Source organism: Vicia villosa, linkage group LG7 (genome assembly GCF_029867415.1).
Source record: "Vicia villosa cultivar HV-30 ecotype Madison, WI linkage group LG7, Vvil1.0, whole genome shotgun sequence".
In the NCBI taxonomy this organism is placed as follows: Eukaryota; Viridiplantae; Streptophyta; class Magnoliopsida; order Fabales; family Fabaceae; genus Vicia; species Vicia villosa.
In genome coordinates this window covers 106,128,662-106,142,105 of record NC_081186.1, presented here as the reverse complement: position 1 = coordinate 106,142,105, position 13,444 = coordinate 106,128,662, and the positions used below count along the sequence as shown (strand labels likewise).

Below are 13,444 nucleotides of genomic sequence, written 5' to 3'. Positions count from 1 at the left end.
ACTGGCGTACATGTGGACATCCGCATCACATAGAAATGTGCCTCTTGTGTTCATCTCCATCACATAGGAGTGCACTTTTTCTGTTCATCTTCATTTGTGTTCATCTCCATCACATAGGAGTACACATTTTGTATTCATCTTCATCATTGATGTGCATCTAACAATCCCCACATCCCATACAAATCAAGCGAGAATAATTCCAATAGTTTCTTTTATATACGTATAATTATGAGTCATGCTCAAGTTTTCTTCTCATTCACTTGCATAACTCCACCCCTCAAACTTGAGGGTTACAGTTTTACCTCTCTCTAAACAATTCAGTTTATAAGTAAAACTAATTTTTATATGATAATTAATAATATTGATTGAAACATAATTGTAATATTAAATTATGCATCTAATCCAATGAGATCTTATCATATACTCCGTTACTAGTGTATATTTAAAATAATAATTTAACAAAGTAGTATCAGTGTGATTTATAGTTAGTTGTATGTGCAAAACAAAATTAGACTCACAATTTATATAAACTATTAATTTTGTATTTATAATATGCATCACTCTTATTTGACTTTATATGATCTTATATGCAAAGGTTTCTCCAAGGGGGTCTATAGAAATAGGTTTAGGCAAAAGATTCACCATTTTAGCCTCTATGGGTTTGTGAACAGTTTAATCTGCATTTCAAAGCAATCTAGGTTGAAAACCTTTGATAAAATCAAATCCTGTCAATCAATTTAGATTTTGAAGTTGTTCAAATTGATTCATTTGATGCTGACATTTCTTCAGAGATACAATCAATTTGATCAATGGGCCGATCCAAGTTATAAACACTCAATTTTGCCATTCTTGAGCTAAACTCAATTTAGCAACAAAACTTCTCTTGGATTTCAAAATTGGTAGAGACAAAGCATTCTCTACTTTAATACCATCTTCTTTCTTTTGGTATTTTTCTGGGAGTTGTTTGTAATCATCCACACTATCCTTTTAAACATGCCAAACAAAACAAAACTATTATAGAGACATAAATTACAAGAATATGAGATTCCCTGGCCAGAGAACAATAGCTTATATTCACATCTCTTCCTGTTTTTTGGAAAGTAGCAATTACAAATCCAGGGTCATCTCTTGCATTCCATGACATTGCCGGAACAATAATCTCCCGAGTTCTATCGAAATGGACGTGGTCAGAAAATGTATACCTGTGAGCACTAAAGATGATCCTGTAGAAAAACAGGAGGCATGTCAACTGATTTACAACTCCTAGAAGGAATCAACTTTTGAGCATTGCCCCAATTGACCAAAACTTAGACAGAAAGTTAAGCCATCCATGGTCATTCATCAATTTAAATATTAAATATGAAACTGCAAAACGAATCAGCTAGTAATCATGCACACAACAAAATAATAATCGGAAGTAATTTTCAAAAGTAACCAAAAAATATTCAATTTTAGATAACATATCTGCGAATGTTCAAATCATCTGAAATTTGAAATGCAAGATTATGAAGATAATATCACATGATTTACAGGTAAGATTAGTTTAGTTCAAAATAAACAAGTATTTGTTATATGAATTCACAATCAAATAAGCACTTGATTACCTTGGCCTCAGAGCTTGTAAAATATACTCAGAAGCATTCAGTGGGAGGGTATGAAGTAAATTGTACACGCCAGTCCCAACGAGCTCCCTAATATGAAAAAATTTACCACATAACTATATGAAATAGAGAGTCTAGACGCATGAATACTGCAAGAATGTATAGCTATAAACTAAAATAAAGCTACCAATATGACAAATATAACCAGTGACTAAATGTATAATTTTTCTAAGGGAGAAAAAGAACCTCACAACACTCAAATGACATGGAAATGTATGCTCTTTCTTACCATTGTATGAATGTGTGTGTAAGAATATGCACTGAAGAGTTTAATCATACTAGAGAGTTTACTCATAGAATCATGAATTTATCATTCATGAATTTTCAGTAATATTATATACTGTGGGCATTATACGGTGATTGGTGAACCACGAACATCATTCAGAAATTTTCAAGAATTCAAAAATCGTAAGGTATGTGTGATTCATATGAAAGAATGTCTAGTAACCTGTTTTTTGGCACCACATTTAACCGCTCTATAAAAGAGCTAGAAGATCTTTCAAAACCTTCAGTGCCACCAAAGCGCTCGTTTCTAGTTCGGTCCAACGGTAAGTGCAGCAGAAGGACAGGACCTGATCCAGACGACAGTGTGCTTTCCCTCCAAAAAAAGTTATAGTTGGCATCTGCAGAGTGCGTGGAATGATTTCTTGTTTTTGTTGTTGTTGCCTCTGTTACCTCACGAAGTACTAAACTTTCGCTCTCTATTACTTTTTCAACATCAAAACGTAAACTACTGTTGTCACAAAGCAAGGCAACGGCATTCAGTGAAACAAAACTGATATTACCAATATCAAATGCACCACAGCCAGAACGATCCAATCCTGGTAACTTGCGAGAAATCCAATTGACTTTATTCACATCAAGATCACTGCATTCTCCAATATCTCTGTCACCGAGAGTTGCATGGAATGGAAGATCAACAAAGGGCCCCACCATTTGGTAAAACTGATGGAGTACCGACAGCCATTTGGTTTTTGTTAACTTCGAACCTTTTGCAGAAACATCCCCCAAGACAATAAGCAAATCAGGCTTCAAACTTTCAAAAGATTTCTGGCCAGTTGGTGCATTATTAAATTAAAAGGGTCGGAGTAATGGAAGAACACATATGTGGATGGTTCAAATTCAACAATGACGTAAACCAGAATTCTAATCCTTGGCATGATGATTCGCAGTACAAAAATATTACAAAACCTGGAATAATTTTGTAATCATGAGATATCCAACACAGGTCACATAAACTGATTACTGCATTGTGTTTGGATTAGCTTATTTTGAGATTCTTTTCTAAAAAACAACTTTTTTACAAATTGCAAAGTGTTTAAAGAAAAAAATACATATTACTTGAGTTCTCTGAAATAAGCTAGACAGATCATTTTTCTATAAGCTACAAACAATTTGTTTATCCAAACCGGACCTATACATCCAATTGAATGGGCAGTGGGGGCAAACTATGTGTATGTTTGGGGTATATGTTTCGTTTAGCTTTTGGAAGAGCCAAAAGCAATTCTGGAGGCATAGAATTGATTTTGGAATGATTTTCGGTGTTTGGTTCTTGTAAGTTAGAATTGATTTTACTCTAAGCTAAACTTTGTAGCTGTTGAAATTTAAATGTGATATTTACATTGAAATTTATCGTTCAACTCACTTTTACATAAATCTATCCAAACATAAATCACTTTACCTTAAATTCACTTTTTGCTAAAATCAATTTTACAGAATCAATTCTTTCAAAATCAATTATTTTCACCACGGAACCAAACACACTACGTGTATGTTTGGCTTAGCTTTTTGAAAGAGACAACAGCAATTCTAAAGGTGTAGAATTGATTTTGGAATCATTTTGAGAATTTTTTGGTTCTTTTAAAGTAAATTTATTCTGCCTCCAGAATTGATTCTACTTAAAGCTAAAATTTGTAGCTTTTAAGTTTAAATGTGATTTTTACACCAATATTTATTGTTCAACTCACTTTTACATAAATGTATTCAAACATAAATCACTTTAACATTCAACTCACTTTTAACCAGAATCAATTCTACAAAATCAATTCCCTCATAATCAATTCTCGTCACCGCTGAACCAAACAGACACTACAGGTAAATACATTATAAGTTGTATGGTGTAAAAACTATAAACTATACAGAAAGCTTATGAACGAACAAGCATAGATTTTCTAGAACCTCTTGTAAAACCCTAGTATAATAGAATTGGTGAATCCTAAGAAAGAAAAAATACCCGAAAGAATTTGGACATGTAGTGATCTCTGAAGAAGCGGTTAATGTAACCAGCTTCCGAGCCTAGAAGCAAAAGGTCAGCAACCATCATGACCTTTAAGGAATCTGCTTCCGCAACGGGATTATTGCAAACGGGCGTTGAGATTCTATCTTCTAAGGAAAGAAGAAAAGCGATTCCGAGAAAAGATAAAGCTCGTAACCCAATCATTGTTCGATTCAAAGTGCTATCCCACTGGATCTAGTTGCTGAGGTTGGGGATTGGGATTCCACTACTACGCTTTTTTCACAAGTTGTTTTTGTTTTTCACTAGATTTTAATCGATTTTAATTGATTGTGAAGTAGGTCATTTTGATATTTCCAAATTAATTAATATTTATAAAATTTAAAAATTAGAATTTTTTTATATTTTTTTACCTCCAACAATATTAATTACCAGGAATTTTCATAGTCAATTTTTGTAGGCTAAATATTCTTTTTTGTCCTTAAATTTATCTTGAGGTTTTGCATTCTGGTTATTTATCTTTAAAAAGTTCTAAAATGATCATTTAATTGTTAAAAAAGATCCACGTTTATTCTTTCCGTCCAATTTTTATTAACGGCTTCTACTTAATTTTAACTTGGCTGTTACCCGACATGGGTACCACTCTGCCAAGTTACTTCACGTTTACTTAATTTACAAATAATTTATATATATTTACATTTCATTTTTTTCTTAAATCTTAGTCTTCTATAGCAGTAAAGTATTAAACTTCATCCATAGCAGTAATGATTTTCAATCTTAATCTCAGAGTATTATGTCAAGTATGTTCCAAAAAGAAATGATTTACAATGTTATTCTCTATGAATATCCAATACAAGGAATATCCAAGATGATGACTGATTACCCAGCAGGCAAGTCGGACACTAACATCTTTGTCATATAGATGCAAAACCATACGAAGAATAGTTGGGTGTACCTTTGATAAATAATCAAATAGCATGAAATGAACTTGATGAAATACTAAGAAGCTATATAATCAAAGATGCATACAACTAAAGGCTTAAATATCTCATTGTAGTTGGAAAGTTGAATTTTAGAAATCTGACTATTTTGCAAAAGAAAAAACTACATCTAAAATTGAACTAAATAGTTAAACAAATGAGAAAGTATGAAACTTCCATGAACCCATATCTGCACAAAACTCTTTAGTAGCGATATAAAGCACATAAGAGTGTAATTATGTATTTGAAAAATCAACAGTTCGCTTCAGAAGTTGGAAATGAATTGTGTGCGCTTCGAATTGTGTGATTTGAATTGTGTGCTCTTCCAATTTTGTAGTAATACCCCCATATTATTTTCTTGAGTTTGTAAATATTCATCAGTTGATTTAATTTCTAAGCTCTAGGGTTTCTGAACAAAATTTAAAATTAAATAAGGTTGATGATGATTCTGGGAATTTGGTTTGGAGATTCGAGCTAAGGGCGAAAAAATGAGTTAAACCATATCTCCATTTTTAATTTTCGGTTGAATTTTGAGGTTGAGGAAAATTTGGCCATGGATGTTTTTAGAAGGGACATCAAGAAGATGATGGGAAGAGAGGGAAAGCTGAAGGAGTTACTCTCTCTCATATTTCTTTATATATATATATATATATATACAAATTATATCATTTCTAAATTATATAAACTTAATATATATTTGCTTGGTGGTAAGTTAGTTGTCTGATTATGAATAGATGTCACGCGTACAAACAGGTGTCACGTCAGATGCCACTAGTGCAAAAGTTAACGTCATTTCAAAAAATTGGACGGAAAAGACTAACGTGAACCTTTTTGAACAATTTAGTTAAACTTAAGGGACCAAAAGGGTATTTAGCCTTTTTTTTTTATTACAAACATAAAAGAAAAAAACTAAAATCGAGGAGTATGAGTGAACGACAAAGATCGGACATGTGTTTTATCGATACAAATTTAGTCAAGAACACTAACATACAATTGGTAAGTATTGTCCTATTTAGGGATAAAATCAATAGTATATTTAATATCTAGCTCAAAGGGGATGTAGGATATCCTAAGTCAAGCAAACTAGAGCCTTTTAAGGATGGTATAGAGCTTTGTGATTATAAGCACGTCCACAAAATACAAAGAGATCATGGATCCACTAGCCAAGCTTATTGTATAAAAGACCTTCAAAACTAGCACGCCCCCGTTTGTCAAAAAAAACTTTCATTTATGATCAACTTCAATTCAATAGCAGTTGAATGTAACCACTCTACTTGCCTTGTAGTATGTGTGCTAATAAGAGTGTTCAAAATTTGCAAAATTAAAGCATATAAGTTAAAAATACAAATTATAATCAATGAAGTAGGCTTTCTATTTGACTTTTTTTTCATTTTTAGCTTTCCAAATTCTGCAACAATTGATGAAAAAATGACTTAGTCAAACCATACAAAGTTGTGAATAGTAAAATCAATATTATTATACACATAACTAGGAAGTCAAAGATTTTACATACTGTAAATATGTATAATTATTATAACACTATAGGGAAGAGTCGTATGGCTAACTCTATTGAGCAAGTTGATCTTCCAACAAGATGACCGTTAATTTTATCCCAAATATAGTTGAAATCATAAGTTTACATTCTACTTGTAAGCATAGGAAAATAAGGTACTTACCCAAATTGTATGTATGTTGGAACTCTGTCATGGATTAAAACTTCAAAACTTTGGATCTAGAGACATTAAAAGAGAGATAAAGCCTATATTTCTGAATGTTTACCTTTAAACCAGAAGACCAACAAAAATTATTAATAATATTTTGAACTGACCTTACTGAGAGGCTTTAGCCTCGGTAAACAATAATCATTCATCATCAAAGAAAAAGTTTGAGAGAAGAGGATAATTATTGAAGATATTTACGGGTAGCCAATGTTTAAAGTTAACCTTTTATTGAATACGAAAGGACGGTTTGTCCACACAAAGGAGAAAAAGAGGAAGAGGTAAAGTGACAACGTATCTTCCCAAAACCTATTTTAGAAGAAAAAAATTCAACTTTTCTTTATCCCACTTCAAAACAATAGAAGGATAGGTGATACAACACATAATAAGAGCAATAATTTTAACAGAAAAGTTAAAGTCTTCGAGAGTGAGTTTGAGAATCATTAATCTATCATATCATAAGCTTTCTCGAAGTCAACCTTAAAAAGAAAATAACTTTTTCTCCCTTTTTTGTGTGCATATGGTGCATAACCTTTTCTGCAATAATCTCATTATTTACGTTTTCACTTTTAAGAATAAAGCTACTTTTAATGGAGGTTAGTGAATTTATCCAAGAGATCGCAAATGCGGAAAACCAAAGCTTTATAGATGGTTTTGAGAAGCATATATATCACAGAGAATAATGGTGAAAATTTCCTTAGAGTAAAGGAAGCATCGGCCTTCAAAATGAAGATAGTCATAGTCTCAATTAGTTTGAGATGATCAAGAAGGTACTAAATGCCTTAGGAGCAAGATGTCACACATCTTTACCAAAAATGTACCAATAAATAGTTAAGAAGAGGTTGAAAACCTTATGTACACGAGGATTTGTAAGACTATATTGAGAAGATGACGCAATTAACTTCATTAACTAATATATACCAATCACAAAATGATAGTATTATGTAGCTTCTGTTCAATTTGATGGACCCCTTCAATATTAAAAATACGAGGATGATAAGAACCATTATATTGAAATAGTTGCATGAAGAAGTTATACGCTTCCCTCATAAAGTTCTTTGCATCACTAAGCCAAACACCCTTAATATTAAACTCGTATATCTTATTCATTCTCCTCCTTATCACAATTTAGATTTGAAAAAACTTAGTATTTTAGTTGTCAAGTGTCATGTTTAATCGAATTCTCCCTAGATTTTTGGTATCATCTCACATAAAAATAAAAATTTAAATTATAAAAATAGTCATCTAAATTGATACATGAGTTAATTTTTTTTACTTCGCGTGATTTAGTCTAATTATATTTAGAGATGCTGGTATTTGATGTGGTTAAATAGCTGATGTTGACTTATTATTTACCATAATTTAAAAACTATCTAAGATATATAATGAGTAGTTAACAACTAGTGTGCCCACAAGAGAAAATTAAAAAGTCACAATAACTTTCCTTTACTTAACACTTGATCAGGTTATTAAGAGAATTGATTATTCATTTATATTAACATGGTTAGCTACAAAGATATTTTATATAGAATTTCAAATTTAAATTAGGACCACTGTATTTTATCTTTATGTAAATAATTATTTAAAATATATTGGTCACTAGTCCAATAAAAAAAACATTATAAATCCCTAAGTTACTCATAAATGATAGGGTGATTAGACATGATAATTTAATTTAATTTAATGGATATCCGTAAAAAAAAATCTATAATAGATAGATTAAAATCAAATAAAAATAAATATAGAAGTGAGTACATGTAACTAACCACTAAAATAAAAATGTATGATTACCGATACTTTAAAAGACATCTTCCTAAATTATTGAAATATACGTCAATCAATTTTGGATAATATTTCACTATTAAATTATTTCATGTTACATTTTAATAGCTATTTTACCAATTTTTAAAAGGAGAAAATTTATATACAATTTTTTATGTAGGATTTTTATTATTTCCAATGAAAATATGATAAGTGTACTTAAATATCGTTTAAAGGATGAAAATAGGAGAAAATTATGTACGTGTGGGAGAAAATTATATACTTATCAAATTTTTATTGGAAATCAGTAAAAATCACACATAAAGGATATTCCGTTGTTTGGATAATTTAAAAACGGATGGAGCGGAGCGGAAAGGAGTGGTATGGATTCCATTCCATTCCATCACTTACCACCATATTTCTTCCCCTCCGATTTGGGCGGAATGAATAATTAGTCTTATTCCGTTCTAAAATTTCCAAACAATGGAATGGTACATTCGTTCCGCTCCGTTCCACTCCGCTCCATCCCACTCCGCTCCATTCCATTCCGCTCCGTTCATTTCGCGATATCCAAACATACCCTAAGTTTTCTATTTTTTTACATCTCAACCATTCATCAATCTTTCTAATTTTTCTTTCTTCAAATTACAATACTATTTTACCTTATACTTAATTGTCAAGATCTACACTCACACTATTCATATAAGGAGTCGTTGCAAAATCTCAATCCAGTCAAATATGAAGATCATATATCGCAGCATACTTGTTGATCATTTTGGGAGGTAACATAGCCTTTTTCGCCGATGATGTCAAACATATCATAGGCTTAGTTGAATTTGAGAACGAGGATGAGCATATTGTGTTATTGCTAGGGGTGGCAAAAATGAGCCCGACCCATTGGGCATGTCAATTTCACCCGCACTTTTGTGCGGGGCAGGCCAAGGGTTTAGGCCTGCACCCTCTACTGTGTCCGCCCCATCCCATTTTTTGTGGGTTTTTGCAGGCACAGACATTTACATAATTTTTTGTATTTATAGACTTAAAAAGTCTAGTGTTGCAAATTCGTTCTACCCCGCCTTCACTTTTAGTGCTGGACTGACAAAGGTTTTAGGCCCGCACCATAAAATATGTTCATCCTATTTTTTCAACGGGCTTTTGCAGAGCAGACCTAAATGAGACGAGGATGCTCGTTTGCCACCCTAAATTGTTGTTAAGGAAAGTCAATGACAACGATTTTGTTAAGCTAAATGTTAGTGGAAGAGAGAAATTAGCATCAGGTCCTTTTGGTGGAGTTGTTGATGTTTCTACAATATTTGGTGGCGGAGCTGCAACTGTTGTCGAAGCAAAGGGAAAAAAAAGTAAAAGAAAAGGAAGAGTCGGATAAAAATACGGGCTTTAGGACACATTTGTTTTAACTTAAGAGAATAAATATTTTTGAATTTTTAAAAACGATTTTTATAAAGTTGTTTTTCAAAATATTAAAACTTTTTAAATTTATTTTTTATAAAATGAAAAACTAGTTTTGACATTGTAAAATATAAATATATATTATTGAAGATCAAAACATAGTTAAAATCACAATTTTTTCAAAATGATATATTTTTAAAATAATTTTTTATGAAAAATTATTTAAAATAGCATTAAATTTAAGTGATTTTTTAAAATTTTGATATCAAAAGAATGTTACAATAAAATGATGAAATACATAAAATAATATTTTAATAAGAATATTTAAATTGATTTTTCAGTTAAATTTTTTTTAAAAAGTTTTTTTTATGAATTTATTTAAATAAAAAATTATTATATTATAAAAATCATTTTTCTTAAAAGTCAAAACAAAGTGACCCTAGTTTATTTGAGTTGAAATAGAAGATTTTGTTCATTATATTAGGTTTTGTATTTTCAATTTAGACAGTGTGATTGGATCAAAATGCTTGATATAATTTGATTTTATTGACAAAAGAAATTGTCTAAATCATTTACATGAGAGAATCATATTCTTCTCAAATAAGGGAAATCAATGACAACACACGTCAAGTGTTCTTACTTTCCTATTTTTAACAAACGAAATAAATAAAATAATGGGCTAAAGTTTGTAAGTTTGTAGGATGAATAAATTCAAATTTTTGGATTGAACATTGCGGGTTACATACGGAATGGGTTAATTGATGCAAAATTGAGATGAAAACTCCATACCTAAACTCACGAATATAAGCAAAAGAAAATTTAATATTATGTGAACTATGAAGAAACCACTAAACCAAAAAGAAAGATTGAAAATAGCAACAACAAGTTGGCGGCAATCAATTGTTATAGACTAATCATCTGTCCACTTAACTAGTGACTAGTGAACTCTCATTCAAAGAATATTTGTCATATTAAATTAGGTTAGACTATGTTAAAAAACAAAGCATGCAAGGAAATTCTGATAAATTTTCTTAGTTTGAAATATGTTTTTATAGGAACTTATACATTTCATTTGATACAAAACATAACATATTATTTCTCCTTGATTGTTATTTATAATTAAACTTTGTCAGTTGAGGATTTATGAGACGAGTTTCAGAAGTGTTAATGGGCCAAACAATTATGGTTACAAGAAATTTTGATATTACATATCCACCTAAAACCTTAAAATAATTGAGAACATAAAAAAAAAATGTTTTTGTCGTCCCATTTAATCACAAGACTTTTGAAAGCAACAAATTTATTATTAAAAGATTATTTGGTGTAGTCTCGTTAAATCAACTCAATTGATAATTGCGTAAAATATCAGAGGTATGAGCACGAGTTAGAATCTACGATACGACATCATACTTGTTCACCTTTAAATGGTGAATTTCAACCAATAATATTTGACAAAAAAATAATTTGTTGTAAAAAATGAATGAATGGACCAATTTACCCCCTAAAAATCACTTTAAATAAAATTATTATACTTGTGGTTAGGGGTGGCAAGGCGGATCGCCCGCTCCGCCTAAAGTCCGCCAAAAACCAAGCGGGGCGGACAAGCCCGCCAAGTGAAATAATGGACATGAAAATCATGTCCGCCCCACCAAGATGGCGGGTTGGGGGCGGCGGGCTTGCCCGCCTATTTTTTTATTATTTTATTATTATTTTTTAATAGATTAATTTAACTTATTTTTTAAAATAATTTTTTAGAAAAGCATATTTTTAACAAATTTTACTTAAAAAATAATACATATATTTACAAATAAATGTATAAATTAAAACCATCAAAAATTGAAATTTTTAGAATTAACTAAAAAATGACGGACTTAAGTCGAGACAAACTGAACGAATAGGCAAGACGGGTTTTGGCGGAAGACGGATTTTGGCGAGACAAGCTTTGACGGACGGCGGGTCCAAAATCTCAATACAACCAGCTAATTTTCTACGGATGTGTGGACCGACCCGACGAGCCCCCACCCGTTTTGCGGGTATAATTAATTTCAGAAAGAACAAAAAGTAATAACAAAAAGTAGTCTTGATGGATTAAGCAATGACCTAAAAGCTTTGTTCTTTTAGTAACATTATATATATATATATATATATATATATATATATATATATATATATATATATATATATATGAAGTTCAATTTTAGTGTATTTGATTTTGATGTTTTATTCCCACTTCTACGTACCAGTGCTTCACACATTAATAAACACGATTCTATCCTATAGTTTAGTATGAAAAGTGAATATTTGAATTAAACTATAATAATATAATAAACTCTTTAACTTTATAAAAAGACACAAAACAGAACTATCATATAAAAACACTAATTTCCAATTAGATAAAGATTATTAAAAAAATAATAAATTTTGACTGTTCCAGTTTTGTAAAATCCATTTAATTTTTATATGTTATATTTAAATGAGTGTAGTTTTCTAAATTCTCACTAAATCACTATATTTTGACTAAACCTGATTCAAACACCTAACAAAATTTCTAAAATGAATCATAAGATTAAATTATTAATTAAACCTATTAACTACCCCACACTTTATAATTAGTATAAACATGGAGAATACTCCAACTTTTTTATTCCACACATAATGACGTGGAGTTATTAAATTTAAGGTATCATATACATCAACTTAGGATTTTTTATTTTTTATTTTTTGGAGAAAAGCACAGCAAAAATAGAAAATAACCTAACGAATAATGTGCTGTCTACATTTTTTAGGTGAAAATCTTAAAATCATTTGCACAATTGTAGGCAAATTGAATTGATTGCTTTTAAGATTCATTATTATCAAGTTTCTCCGATGGCAATGAGGCTAGCAATTTTTCTTTAATAAATGGATCCATCTTTTTTTTCACCCACTTTTATTTGTGTTGTTTTTGTAATTTTTATTATTTTTTTCTCTAAAATACTATAGTCAAGATTAATGTAGGTTTTATTTGGTAAGACATAATGTTGAGTTTATAGTTTATAAGTTCGTATGACAATTTAGGGTCTATTTGGTAAGATCTCAAAAAGAATTTTTAGTTTTTCAGCTCACATTAATGAAGAAGTTCTGTTTGGTAACTCTCTTTTAGTTTTTAGTTTTTTAACTAGCTTTTAACTTTTCTTTCAAAAGCTATTTGAAGTAGCTTTTGAGCTTGTGGTTTTTTCTTCCATTTATACCCTTATTATTTTAACAAAATATATTATTACCCCTATTAATTAAAATGTCCTTTTATGTCATTTTGTTTCTATTAGCTAATGAAACAACTAATTTACCAAACAATTATGTTAGCTTATCAGCTATCAGTCACCAGCTATAAGCCAGTGGCGGAGCTAGGAATTTTAGGCAGCCTGAGCAAAAACTTTAAACCATTAATTATTCATCTGTTTTAATTTTCACACCCTATTTTTATTAATTTTGCCCCTAATTTTCCCCTTATTTTATCTAAAAACCGGCTATTAAATTTGGGGAGTACAAAGAACCCGGGCTAGTTGGGCCTTAGAACCGCCCCTGCTACCAGCTACAAGCTACCAACTAGTTTTATCAAACAAAGCATTAGACCTGTTTGGTAACTGTATTTTTATCTTGAGCTTATAACTTATTTTGCTAGCTTATAGCTTATTTTCTAGACGC

General features: G+C 30.7%; 1 protein-coding gene across 1 annotated transcript; it reads right to left on the bottom strand.

Moving 5' to 3' along the window:
• LOC131616421 (uncharacterized) lies at window positions 1–4,204 on the bottom strand. Its single transcript, XM_058887751.1, has 4 exons — window positions 3,895–4,204; window positions 2,110–2,711; window positions 1,605–1,691; window positions 1–1,223 (listed from the first exon to the last, which is right to left on the bottom strand). Exons 1-4 carry the CDS (start codon window positions 4,099–4,101, stop codon window positions 980–982), a joined length of 1,140 nt encoding a protein of 379 aa, XP_058743734.1. The 5' UTR covers window positions 4,102–4,204; the 3' UTR covers window positions 1–979.
• Window positions 4,205–13,444: the final 9,240 nt, after the last annotated feature.

What these genes read in the sequence shown, in the direction of transcription:
- LOC131616421 (XM_058887751.1), bottom strand. Translation starts at nt 4,101, where the DNA reads ATGATTGGGTTACGAGCTTTATCTTTTCTCGGAATCGCTTTTCTTCTT. An exon ending in AATGTGGTGCCAAAAAACAG is followed by an intron (nt 1,692 to 2,109) that starts GTTACTAGACAT and finishes TTTTCATATTAG; the next exon opens with GGAGCTCGTTGGGACTGGCG. An exon ending in TTACAAGCTCTGAGGCCAAG is followed by an intron (nt 1,224 to 1,604) that starts GTAATCAAGTGC and finishes GTTTTTCTACAG; the next exon opens with GATCATCTTTAGTGCTCACA.